General features: G+C 44.7%; 1 protein-coding gene across 7 annotated transcripts in view; it reads right to left on the reverse strand.

Annotated features, from left to right (window-relative positions):
• ARMC9 (armadillo repeat containing 9) overlaps nt 1-12,612 on the reverse strand; it is a 1,454,284-nt gene that overhangs the window by 851,801 nt on the left and 589,871 nt on the right. For all 7 annotated transcript variants that reach the window (XM_069617565.1, XM_069617561.1, XM_069617566.1 and 4 more), the window contains one exon: nt 11,124-11,235. In XM_069617565.1, the coding sequence (XP_069473666.1) occupies nt 11,124-11,235 (112 nt within the window). The remainder of the gene's footprint in view (nt 1-11,123; nt 11,236-12,612) is intronic.

Here is a 12,612-nt window from a genome sequence, read left to right on the forward strand (position 1 = left end):
GAAAATGCAGGAATGGTGCATATGTTTTGGGCGTGTCCACTGATAGAGATATATTGGGGAGAAATAGCACAGAAAATGGAAGACAAAGGGATCCACATGAAGGTGGATACTGCATGGGCTTGTTTGATAGGAGGGTTTCCCAGACCACTTAAGCTTAAACATGTAAGCAAACTGAAAGATCTAGCGTATGTCCTAGCGAAGAGAAGGATTGCGACGGGCTAGAAGGCATGTCATAGACCCAAAATGGAAACGTGGTGGAGGGATCTGCAGAAGTGGGCGGAGGCGGAAACAGTGGTATGGCAGGAAGCGTGTAAAGGGGAGATAGAAGAAGAAGCCGGAACCCTATCGGGTTGGAGGCAACTGATTGCTGAATTATTTGGGCCTTCGCATGATGGACCAAATGATGGAGACCCAATAAGTTCTGTCGAAGAGGAATCCCCACCGCAAGAGGTAGAGATTGGTAATGAGGGGGAGTAGGCTGGGGAGGGTGGAGGGAAGGGGAGATACAGTGGGCTGGAATACAGCAATTTATGTTTATTTGTGATTGACATTATGCATTAACTGTAAGTTTGGTTTGAGTTGTTATTTTTGGAATAAAATTAATAAAATTGTTTTAAAAAAAAAAGATATACAGGCGTCGCTGTGATGAAACACATAGCAAATGCAGAATTTCGAGTACTCGTCAGTGCAAGAATACCATCCCATTGTTCAGCATAGGCTGCAGAATTATTGGCGTTGATACTCGCCATTGAGAATCACGCAGACCAGGAAGTAACGGTGTACAGTGACTCCGCCTATGTGACGTACACAGTGCATGCAGGGGATAGCACGCTGGAAAAGGAGGGGCTACCTCAGAGCAGACAGCACGCCAGTGCAGCATGCAGCCTTATTGGACAGGCTGATTAAGGCACTACAGCTCTCAGTCGGCATAGCGGTCGTGAAATGCGCCGTCCACACTAAGGGGACAGATTTCGTGTCATGCGGAAACCACGCAGCAGACACAGAAGCCAAGCGTATAGCCTCCAAAAGTGAGACGATCGTGGAAGTGGCGTGTATGGCACGTACCACACCCGAAGCCTACAGTAATCTGGGGCAGACAATTAATGGAGCTTCAAGGGGCGGCACCACAGGACGAGAAGAACCTGTGGAAACGTCGAGGGTGTTCTTTAAACCCCTCTGATGGATTGTGGCAGCAAAACAGCACTGGTAAACCAGTAATGTCTGTAGCCCTACTGAAAATAGCATTGGAGCAATTGCATTACACATTACACATGTCAAAAGAGAATCTAGCTGCAACGCTTGCGGAAGACTGGTTTATACCGAATTTAGCTGAGCATGTTGCATTCTTTATGGTGAACTGCATAATCTGCCAGCAATTCACTGCTGGGCACACATTAAAAGTAGTGAGAGGAGTAATCCCCTGGCCAAATGAGCCTTTTCAGCCCTTACATATCGACATGATTCAAGTGTGTAACGGGTTCAGATACTTAATTGTAGTGGTGTGTCCATTCTCTAGATGGATAGAAGGAGGTCCATGTACACACCCAGACGCTACATGTGCGGCCAAATTCCTAGTGAGGGAACTGTTCCCTAAATGGGGGGGGTGTGAAGTGATGAAATCAGACAACGGGGCTCATTTTGTAAATACAGTCTTTGAGCAGATTAGCTTGTTGCTTGGTATAAAGCACAAGTTCCCATCGGCATATCATCTGGAAGGTAATGGTGTTTGTGAGAGGCTCAACGGCTCAATAAAGGAAAGGATAGCCAAGTTGAAGCTTACTTTAAAGAGGGGATGGTTGCACTGCCTTCCACTGGCATTGTATGCTCTTCGGAACCAACCAGTCTCCGACCATCATCTTATGCCGCACGAGAATGAATGCCCCCCCTAACCCCACGAGACAGAGCTAGATGTGATGCCCAGTCAACCCAAGAAGTCCTAGGAACCAAAATGAGCAAATATCTGAACTGCATGACATCCAGCCTTACTGTAATTGCAGACCAACTGCAGCAGCGACGAAAAGGGTGCAGCACAGCACAAAACACAGAAGGAGACACTAAAACAGACGCAGTTCAAGGTCTACGTGTTCTACTCATTTTCCCGGGAGACGCTTTACTCGTAAAGAACCATACAAGGAAAAAGTGGGACGAGCCGAGATTCAATGGTCATTTCATCGCGGAGGACTGCACTCCTTCAGCTGTGAAACTGCAGGGCAGGAGAGCATGGATTTTTCTCAATGACATTAAGCCCTATATATTGGAGAAAGCCCTCTAGCTGCAACCCATCGCGAAGAAACCACAGACAGCGGGGAAGATTCACAGCACGTGCAGACAAGAGCCATGACGAGGAAGGAGGACTCATGAGCAGCAAAGCCAAGACAGAAAGAACCCGTGTGCAAGTTGTGGCTTAAACTGGACATTTCCTCTAAGCAAAAGGGGATAAGGATATAAACGGACACTCTGTGCATCCTAGTTGCAGGGTGAAGAAGAAAATTGCACAGTTAAGCCACAACACGTTTGCTGACACGAACTTGTAAATCAAACTACACTTAAGCGTTGTCGAGAAACAAGACTCTAACAGACAGGGCTCAAGGACTTTTACCTTAAGAGCTAAACATAATATCCTGAAACATCAAATATCAATACTTTGTTTGGCAGCACTTATGGTGTCCCCCAGCAGAAACATCACAAGGGACGTGGTCAACTACTTCCATTTTGTATTGGCAACATCCGTTGCTGGTAGGGAGAGTCGTCAATGTCACAGACTTTATCCAAGATCCAGCCAACAAGAAAGTAATCTGGCAACTACTTACCGTCATCGTGGAAGCCGTCATAGAACTACCTGAATACAGTGATAAAGACACAAATGATTCCACCACAGGCGATTCTAGATTAACTCATCAATACAATTTTCTTTCCCATCATAGAGGAGTGCTCAGCTATTGTCGGGAGAACCACAGACACTCTCACGTTCATTCGAGATCCAGCAAACTCTGAACATTTGAGCCAGCTGTGGATTAAGCTCAGTTACTTAGTTGCAATCACGCTTCAGGAAAGTGCAAGGATTGTTCACGTCAAGGGAAGGGCCCGTAATCCTGAACCCAGCAAGGGAGGACAAAAGTCCCTGTTACCCGAGGACAGCCGACTGGCGCACAACATCCTCTCGCGCCTAGTCACTGACTTTCCAGAAATGGTGGGGAGACCAATCAAGGTTGACGTCCTCACATTTATCAGAGATCCAGCTAACGTCGCACAGATGGGAACGCTCCTCCATGACATGATGCTGCAAGTGGAGCTGTCCAACTTTCAGAGAGATTATATGAGGAGATTCCAATGAAATCTTCCACCGAGGCACAGATCGAGGAAGCAGAGGCAAGCACTTCATCCTACCGTCGAGGGACAGATCGAGGAAGCAGAGGCAAGTACTTCATCTTTCCACCGGGGGACAGATCGAGGGAGCAGAGACAAGAACGTCACCTTCATTTGTTTTGATTGCCAATTTTTTCCATTTCTGCACATTGAACTGTGACCAGCATGTCCTCAGGACTGAAACAGATTCGGGGGGTGGACTGGGAACTCACCTATTTTGAACATGCACAGTAAAAGTGACTCCTCGAAGTGTTAGTCTAACCTATTTTTCCATAGTCTAGCAAGGATACTGCATCCTGTATCAAGAGACAATCGTCACCAAGACACTTATGACACAAACTGTTCGAGAACTGAATCGAATTGAGAACAACAATAACATTGTCATTGAATAAATAATCAAGATGGGGGCCCAGAAAAGTAACCTAGTCCTCCCACAAGTAGAGGGGCACCCTCGCATCTCTGGAAGGAAATGCTGCCATTTAACCTACCGCACTATCATGTACCTATGCATTGTGTTTATCATTATTTTGCCATCATTGACGATTAAAACTGCATTTTTTCTTGGTGCACAAAGTGGTCCAATTTCAGTGCACCCACCTGATGGTGTACGCATGAGTCCTACAAAAGCACCCAGACCCTATATAGTTATCCCAGTCCTGAGGAAATCTGATGCTAAGGCAAATGAACTGAAAATTAATGTAATTAGCAGTGACACATACACACTTGAGGTAACAAATGAAGAGAAAAGCTGGAGACAGGGTCAGCATGGAATGAACGAAAAGCACTGACAACTACACGCACACCCACACACTGAACGCACACGAACCAGGGCATGTGCCAATGGCCACAGAACCTCAAGCAAAAGCAACAGAGAGCATGAGACTGCCTACCAAACAATCAGTCCCAGAAAATAATGAAAGAGACCGAAAAGAATCGAGAGAAAGGCCAACGAAAGAAGACTTCACAAAAGCCCTTAAGAAGACAGAAGCAGCTGTAGGGGAATTCACTGCAAGGATACAAATGTTAATAAATCATTTATTCCCATTTATAGCCAAAGTGAAGAAGCGGCATGAGGAACTGAAAAATAAGACCGCAGAGACTGTATTGCCCAGCACACAAGTTCCAACACAAGGAACAAGTACCAGGCCCACGATGCAGCCATACACTGGGCCGGCGACAGGCTGGTGGTTGATAAAGGCACTTATAGAGAGCAGAAAAAGGGTGCAAGAAGAGAAGGAGAGAACTGCAAAACCTCCACCTACCTCATCGATGCAACTAAAGAAACCTGCTCCATGGACCAGAAGACCCGAGAGTCCCCCAGCAAGTAAAAGTAACACAGATGCGTTTAGAGATGTAGATATAGATAACTACAGGAAAACACTAAGAATCAAGAGAAGCCCACATGAAGATAACAATGAACTGAACGATTACCTGGATAGCACAGCACATCTAGGAAATAACATCTGGTACCAACGCATGAAAGACGTCGGAAGAAGGTCAGAAGGAGAATGCTTTGTTTGCGCACTTCTACCGTACAGCATGGGAAAATCCAAGATCTTTGTGGCTGTAGAAACTGATGTCCCGACAGCACACTGTTTGTCACACGTAGCAATGTGCAACACCAGAGGACAGTTTATGGGAAGGGATGCCTCATTGATAGGAGCAACTGAAACGGATTACCCTGATGAAGATGGCTATGTCCAGGACATTAAGACGAGAAATAGAGCTCATACTAGGAATCACGTGATCAGGTATGAAAAGCCAGAAGTTAAAGGAACAGGAATGAGATGGGAAATTAACCCAAGACTGAACGTCCAAGGAAAAACTCCAGAAGAAGCTCAAATTTGGAGAAACAGAGGCCAGATGCAGATTTGGGGAACAGTGCTTTCACCAAACGGATGGGAAGAAGGAGTAGTGATCTGCCGAGCATGGATGGTCCTTGGAGCCTGCAAAGGAGCAATAGAAAACTCACAGAGATTGTGTAAACCTTTATGGCCAAAACTCACAAAATTACTGACATGGGTCAAAGACAGAGGAGGACCCTTGCAGATAGTGCCACTGGAGAACCCAAAATTGTGCTTCAGGAAAAATGGCACAAGGAAGATGGGAGAGAATCAGAACTGCGGACACATTTTTGAAGCTCCAGGAATGACTCACAGAACCGCAGTTATTATGGATCATTACTGGGCGTGTGGATCCAAAGCATACATAAGACTGCCAAGGAACGGGGGAGGCATATGCACAATAGTGCACGTCCACGTTCCAGCACTAGTGATCCCGAAAAGTGACCTGAATATTGACAGTTTCCCGAGAGCAGATGCTCACCTGAGGAAAAGGAGATCTGTAGAGCTGTTATCCCGAATGAAGAGAGAAAATTACTTTTCTGCCAAATCAGAAGCAGCATTTCATGCAATCCCATATGAACACAGGCTGTTCAGCCTCACCTCATCAGTGTTCACAACAATCATCATGCCAAGGTTCCAAGTCGGAGCAAACACTAAATGGTTGCAAATAACCAGCTGAGAGTTATTGCAGACCATTAACACTACCATAAAAGGGTTCAATGCGATTAAGGAAGAATTAAGAGCAATTCGATTGATGACTCTACAAAACAGATATGTACTTGACATGATCACATCGAAGGATGGAGGTGTTTGCGCAAAGATCGGAGAATCATGTTGCACGTTTATACCTTCTCACGATGTGGAAAGTGGATTCACAGAAGCCATAAGTATGCTGACAAACCTACAGAACCAGATGATTGATGAAACTAACGAAGTTGATGATGACAGCTGATTTGGAACACTGTTCTCATGGTTCCCACAATGGATGGCAGATATATTCAAGTTCCTGGGAGCCCTGCTATTGATGATACTACTAGGATTTGGGGTCATTAAGATAATAATCTCACAATGCCAGAAAACTGCAAAGAAAGCCATAGGGATGAAGATCATGATCAATGTCAAACCAGGATGGAAGCCCAGAGACCTGACTGATTAAGAAATAAGAGACATTGTGAAGGCCAGCGAATATGCGCCAGAAGGAACAAAGTTCCTGTACCCCAGGAAACGTAGAAATTATGAAGGAAAATTGATCTATTGCAGCCCAAATGGACAGTGCCAGTTAATGACCTGGAACAAAGACGAACATGTAAAAACAGCAGGAAGTTTGAAAGGAGTGATAAAAATATGGACTCCAAAGAAAGTTGAGTTGATAGTAGTAGTGTGCATTAGGTAAGGTTGAGGGGAGGAAGGTGGGCGGGTGGGAGGAAAGGTAAGAGGAGGGGGCAGTTGATGAAGGGATTATGACATGTTATGTGATGTGATGGCTATTGACACTGCTTGGACAGTGCTGTGTATTGTTGATACTCATGTACCAGTTAAAACTAATGAAACATTTTAAAAACACATTTTTAAAAAAACACTTTTTAAATTCACTCTTTTGACCCATCATCAGACAAACGTATCTGCGCTTCCCATATACCTGAGCGAGCTTGACACTTCTGAAAATGTTCATTTATTCAACGTAAACTCCTTTCCTGGATGCGGGCATGGGCTGCAAAGCTCGACTGGTTTACAAGAGGAACAAAGCCCATCTGGGTACAGAAGGTTTCAGACACGCTGCAGCAGCCAAGTCCAGGGAATGCCATGAAGAAGGCACACAGCGCGCCGCTCACATGCCCTCCTCTTGGATGCAATCACATGGATGCAGTGAGAGCAAAAAGTACCCACTATGCCAGCTCTTCACCTGTTGCTTATTTACACTTCATTCTCACTGATTTCCCAATGTGGGAAGAGGCCTCGCTTCTCAGTTTACTGTATCTCTCACATGACCTCACAGGTCAAAGACTACGAAATAAGCATTGATCTTAGTCTGTACAAAGTGTGAAAAAACAACCCTACTGCTGCAGAAATGTTGATCTAAAACAGATTAAAAACCAATACACAACATGCCCAACATACAGATCCAGTGACATTCCTTGTCCAAATGCAGTTACTTAAAGGGGTAGTTCACTCAAAAATGTTATGCTTTAAAAATGTTGGCCATAATAAAAAAAGATATATTGGCATTGTTTTTTTTTAAGTTCCTATTGCAAATCATTTTCAAAATAACTTCTAATGTTGATTTTCAAGCACTTGGAGGCAGCCATTTTCGAAGCTGGAGAAGTTTCGTGTGTGAAAGGTAATGCTGTGTTCTCGTGGCAACAATCAAGCAAAAGCCCTCGCTGGGAGCTTTTGCTTATTGCAGCTGGAGAGCAGAGCATTACCTTTCACACACAAAACTGCTCCAGTTTCGAAAACGGCATGTAGGCTCATCAGGACCATGTGGTGGTTACTGCACTGGTCTATTCACCTGCTGTTCTTATTCACTGATGCCTCAAAAGCAAGGTCACTCCAGAGGAACCAACCAATGCATGGAGTAAGCCGATGCACCTACACAATAAGCTGCAATAACACTGTACTGAGACATGGCGCCTGCACAGGAATCCAGGTGAAACAAAGCCATGCGCTGCACCACCATTTGCCTGTTTCACCCACTCAAAGTTTCACTACAAAGCCATTTTGGCAAATAGATGTCATGCGGAATTTTCCAGGAACACCACAGTACGCACTTCACAGAGAATCTCAGGGTCTTCAGCCCCGAGATCCTCTCTGACGTGAGCACTGTCCTCTGTGTGTTCGCAGGATTTTGCTTGCACTTCGGATTTCCAGCTGCCCGCTGCCTGCATGTACCGTGGTGCCGGCAGTGGAGAGCTATAAAAGCGAAGTGCTAGCCAAATTCCACGAACACACAGAGGACAGTGCTCAAAATCCGTGAGTACTTTCTTTTTTGTTTTCATGGGATTTTGCTCACACTTTGGATTTCTAGCTTCCCGTGGCTGGCATGCGCTACATTGCTGGCAGTGGGGAGATAGCAATGCAGAATGCGAGCAAACTCCCACGAACACAAGGAGGGCAGTGCTCATGTCGGAGAGGATCTCAGGGCTCCTAAGTGCACTACCAATGTATCTTTTTTATTCTGTCCGACATTTTTAAAGCATACCATTTTTGAGCGAACTAGCCCTTTAAAGAGGGAAACAGATCACTGTGAAGGCATGGACTTAACATTGTATTCAGCAAAAGAATTATTCTGAATAAAGATTTTCCACATTAAGATGCATGGTTTCTTTCATATTCAAAGATGGCCGCAAGTTTCGGCTTGCTTCCGTTGAGCTTTCTTACAGACAAGTCATCCAAGATGGCTGCCTCCATGGTAGAGCTAAAAGAGTTCTGAGATGGGCAGGAATGTGTGGAATTAGCCATAGGGATTAGCATGGCTAGGGGCAGGGAATGGTAGGGATTCAATAACCAAACAACTGTGTAACCCTCCTAAAATATCATCTCCATTGAAATGCATTACAGACTGTCATGCAAAGCCCATATTTGAAGCTCTAATGTTAATGCTCCAATTTTTTTGAATGACAATAGTTTTGGCTTAGAGGTAGCGCTTTCCGCGCCGCCTAATAGTCCTAACTAAAAATGAGATGAATACAAAAAAGTGGAATTGTACAGCTGCAGTGAGGTGTGGGGTAACCTATTGGGGCAACATGTCAAGGGGTGCAATATGTCCCTGGCCAGAGGGAACGAAGGCTGTGCTTAGTAGCCAGGGCCAAAAGCCCTGGCTAGTGGGCCTGAAAGACATGTATAGTGGCCACGGACCTAGCAAGTTCTAAAGAAACATATTGGGGGAACATGTACAGTGTACACGGCCGGAGGCCGTGGCCACTGATCACAAATAAACTATGGTATAACAAAACCCTTGAAATGGACTGAATAAACCTTAGTTAAGGTGCAGTAAAGTTGCACAGATTTAACGCACCAAAACCCTTGAAATTCAGCCGATGTGGGAAGTCATGACCATCTTAACTCTGCAAGTTCCTGCTGCAAAGTCCAGGGGACATACATATTATAAGAGAAGGGATTCTCAAGGACATACAAAATGGCATTATGGGGGGACATCAACGGGAGCGCGCCAAGTCATGACTTCCCATATCCAAAGAATTTCAAAGGTTTTGTTGCGGTAAATCTGTGCATCTTAACTACACCTTGCCGAAAGGTTTGTTCAGTGGACATATGTATATATCATGTGGGAATTGCACTAAAAAAATTGTTTAACGTTTCCTTTTTCTCTTTTCTCGTGTTGTTAAATTTAGGATTTTTTTGTTGCAATTAATGTCGCTCTTCTGAATGTGAATGAAATAGCTATGGAATATTACTAACTATATTGTAAGCCTTGAAGTTCTGATTGGCGTACCGCATGTTGGCAGACATTTTTATTTTTAAGCAATTGTAGATAGTTTGTCGGCTTGATTAGTAATATGGAGTCTATATAAATTGGAGTGCAAGATTCAATCTTTGCACATTGCAATACTTTTTCTTTTTCACACACGTACGTTTTGAGGTGTTGGAATATTTATTGGGCACATTGACATTAATTCGATGGATTAGGAGATATCAAATACATTCATATGATTCTGTATAAGATCGATTATTGAAAGAATTGACGCAAGATTCTATGTTTATGTTTTTACCATATAGGAAAGCCTGCATTCCTAGACACCTGACTGGCTGTTGGGAGCTCTCCCACTTTAGCAACATTCCATTTGCTGGTAGAGCCTGCTCCAGAGCACAAGAGGAACAGTGGTGGGTGGAAGGTAAAGGCAGGATGTGAGGCTGGTGTTGGGGAAGTCGTAGGCCAATTGGAAATTGCACTCTTCAGTGATCAGACCCACATGATAGGCCTTGAAAATGCAGGGATTGCCTGCAACACTGTTTAAACTATGATGGCGGATGGCCAACAAGTTTTGGGAAGCAGACCTTAAGCGTCTGTTTAATTTGGAAATGTAGCCTTGCAGATGCCCATAGTAGGCGTTTTGGCTCTGCTGCGCCATATTTTGAAGTCAATCCTGTGCTTCACCAGCAGTGTAGCAACTTAAAAGCAGGATTGATAACTAGAAAAGTTCACCCCAATGATCTAACAAAGTTATTACTCGCTAGTTAATTTGCAATGGGAGTCCTATGTACATCCCATTGCAGACATCATGGCAGAAGCTTGTGACTGAAACCAATGGCAGTATCCAACGGAGGTCTGTTCCAGGAGAGGGATCCTTGGCACAAGCTTCTAATGGCAAAATTCAGCCTTTGTGACTGCCTTAATGTAAAGCACAAAAAAAGGTTACATTCAGTTTGTCAATTTGCTATTATTAAAATCCCCATCGATGCCCTGTACTTCCATCTGCCAGTTTTGCTTGGTCACTCTCCCTGTCTACCCAGTGCACAATTCCATTCCCATTAATTTCCTATAAACGCTCCTAGGTACTGGAACGCGCAACTTCTTGGTGTAGACGATGCTCCTAATCGTGCCATTCAGGTTCAACACAAGCCTTGGGTATGACATTGGCAACTTTCACATTTATTATGTTCAGTATAAACAAAATTGAATGAAGCAAAATGAAATGCAAATAAGTAAACGACATGCATTGGATCGCTGTCCATAGTTTTCTTCAGAATATGATGTGCCATTCTGTGCTCAGCCCCAGATGGAATGTTAGTTCCTGAATATGGGAACACTGTGGGGAAAGATCTGGAATTGGTGCATGGCAGTAGGAGCTGAGAACTGGAAGGGAGAGGATATGACTGCAGTCGGCTGTTGAGACACCTACATTAAATAAAGGAGTAGCTTTTATGCAAGGTCCCATGCAGAGAAAGCAAACGTACCCATCGTAGAGCCTGCAGTAAGAATGCCTTCAGACGATCGTTGCCGAAGAGCAGATCCTTCTTCAGTTTTTCGTAATCCAGAGAGGGGAGCAGTGGGACCTCAAGTAGCTTCCTACAAGGAAGAAAAAATAAGCGGAGTAAGGGAGCAGAATAGATCAATACAATTTAATTGGTGTGGAAATAATTTTGCTTCTCATGTGCCCGTGTGTCGATCACCTCCCAATGTAACCCTTCACACATCTGCTTTTATTGATCCAAAATTGAATTATGCAAACATCTTTTATCCAGGCAGCCCTGAGGATTCCTTGCCAAAAAGAGAAAACATGCACAAAGGTTTGGCTAATCTCTGGTGCAGTGGTGGGCAACCTGCAGCCCCAACCACATGTTTGCCACAATTTCCATCCGCCCGATTCAGTATAGTCAATGATGAAGATCATGAGAGTCACAGACCAAAACATCTGGGGGCTGCAGGTTGCCCAACACTGCTCTGGTGGATTGTCAAGGTCCTTTCCCAGGCCACGGGACTTCGAATATCACTCCACTGACTCCCCATCAAGCAAAGTTATTGTAGAATCTTCACTATAATAGACAAAGCTTACTGGTACATTGGCTCCTCATGCCTTAACCACAGTTTTCATGAATGTATATCTGGTGGCCACCTACCCGCCACCAACTCGCTGCTCCCGAGCAAAAGCCTGCAGGCACATTACTGGACTCTCAGCTATGGAACATCCTATCTTTACCAATAAGAAATACCCAAGCAGGTTTGCCTTATACAAGGCTATGAAGACTTCCAGTTTCCCCAACCATGAGGCCATGCTAGTCACAGTTCCTAGCCAGAAGTCAATGCAAATGAGTTTGTGGTATGCATTTTATAAATTCACAAACCAATTCAATCATAACTAGTCAAGTAGCAAAATGCAAGGGGATTTTTTGCAATTTCAAGGTACAATTGTTATTGTGGCCGACGGGAAAAACATATACTGGGCCTCATTCTGTGTCCACCGGTCTGTTAAAAAAAGTGGACCGGCTGACTATAGGTTTGCCGGTGAGGCGCCTGCCTTACCTCCAACTGGGGGTAAATCAAGCACCCTACCAGCAAAAACCGCTATCATTACTGGCATCGGCAATGACGGCAAATCCCCTCATGGAGTCCGCTAGGACTCCATGAATCAATGGGGATTTACACCGTCACTCTGACACTCTTAATCCGGGGCAGTGCCGCCGGACCAAGTGCCGGAAACAGTAATAACTTTTGCCGCATATTCTGGCAGGTTTACCACCAGGATACCGGCAAGGTTATAATGAGGCTGGCTGCCATTTTGTTTTAAGGGGCCAGCTCCAAGCAAGTTCCAACAAGAAGACTAGACTCTTCTTCTTCTTCTACCTCCAAAACTTTGCTTTCTGGACACTTCTGGCGGGGCACAGTACACCAACACCCAGACAAGCACTGGCGGCTCTGAAACCACTACAGTGGTGACATTGAACA

This window comes from Ambystoma mexicanum, chromosome 10 (genome assembly GCF_040938575.1).
Source record: "Ambystoma mexicanum isolate Mex_15411 chromosome 10, UKY_AmexF1_1, whole genome shotgun sequence".
NCBI lineage: Eukaryota > Metazoa > Chordata > Amphibia > Caudata > Ambystomatidae > Ambystoma > Ambystoma mexicanum.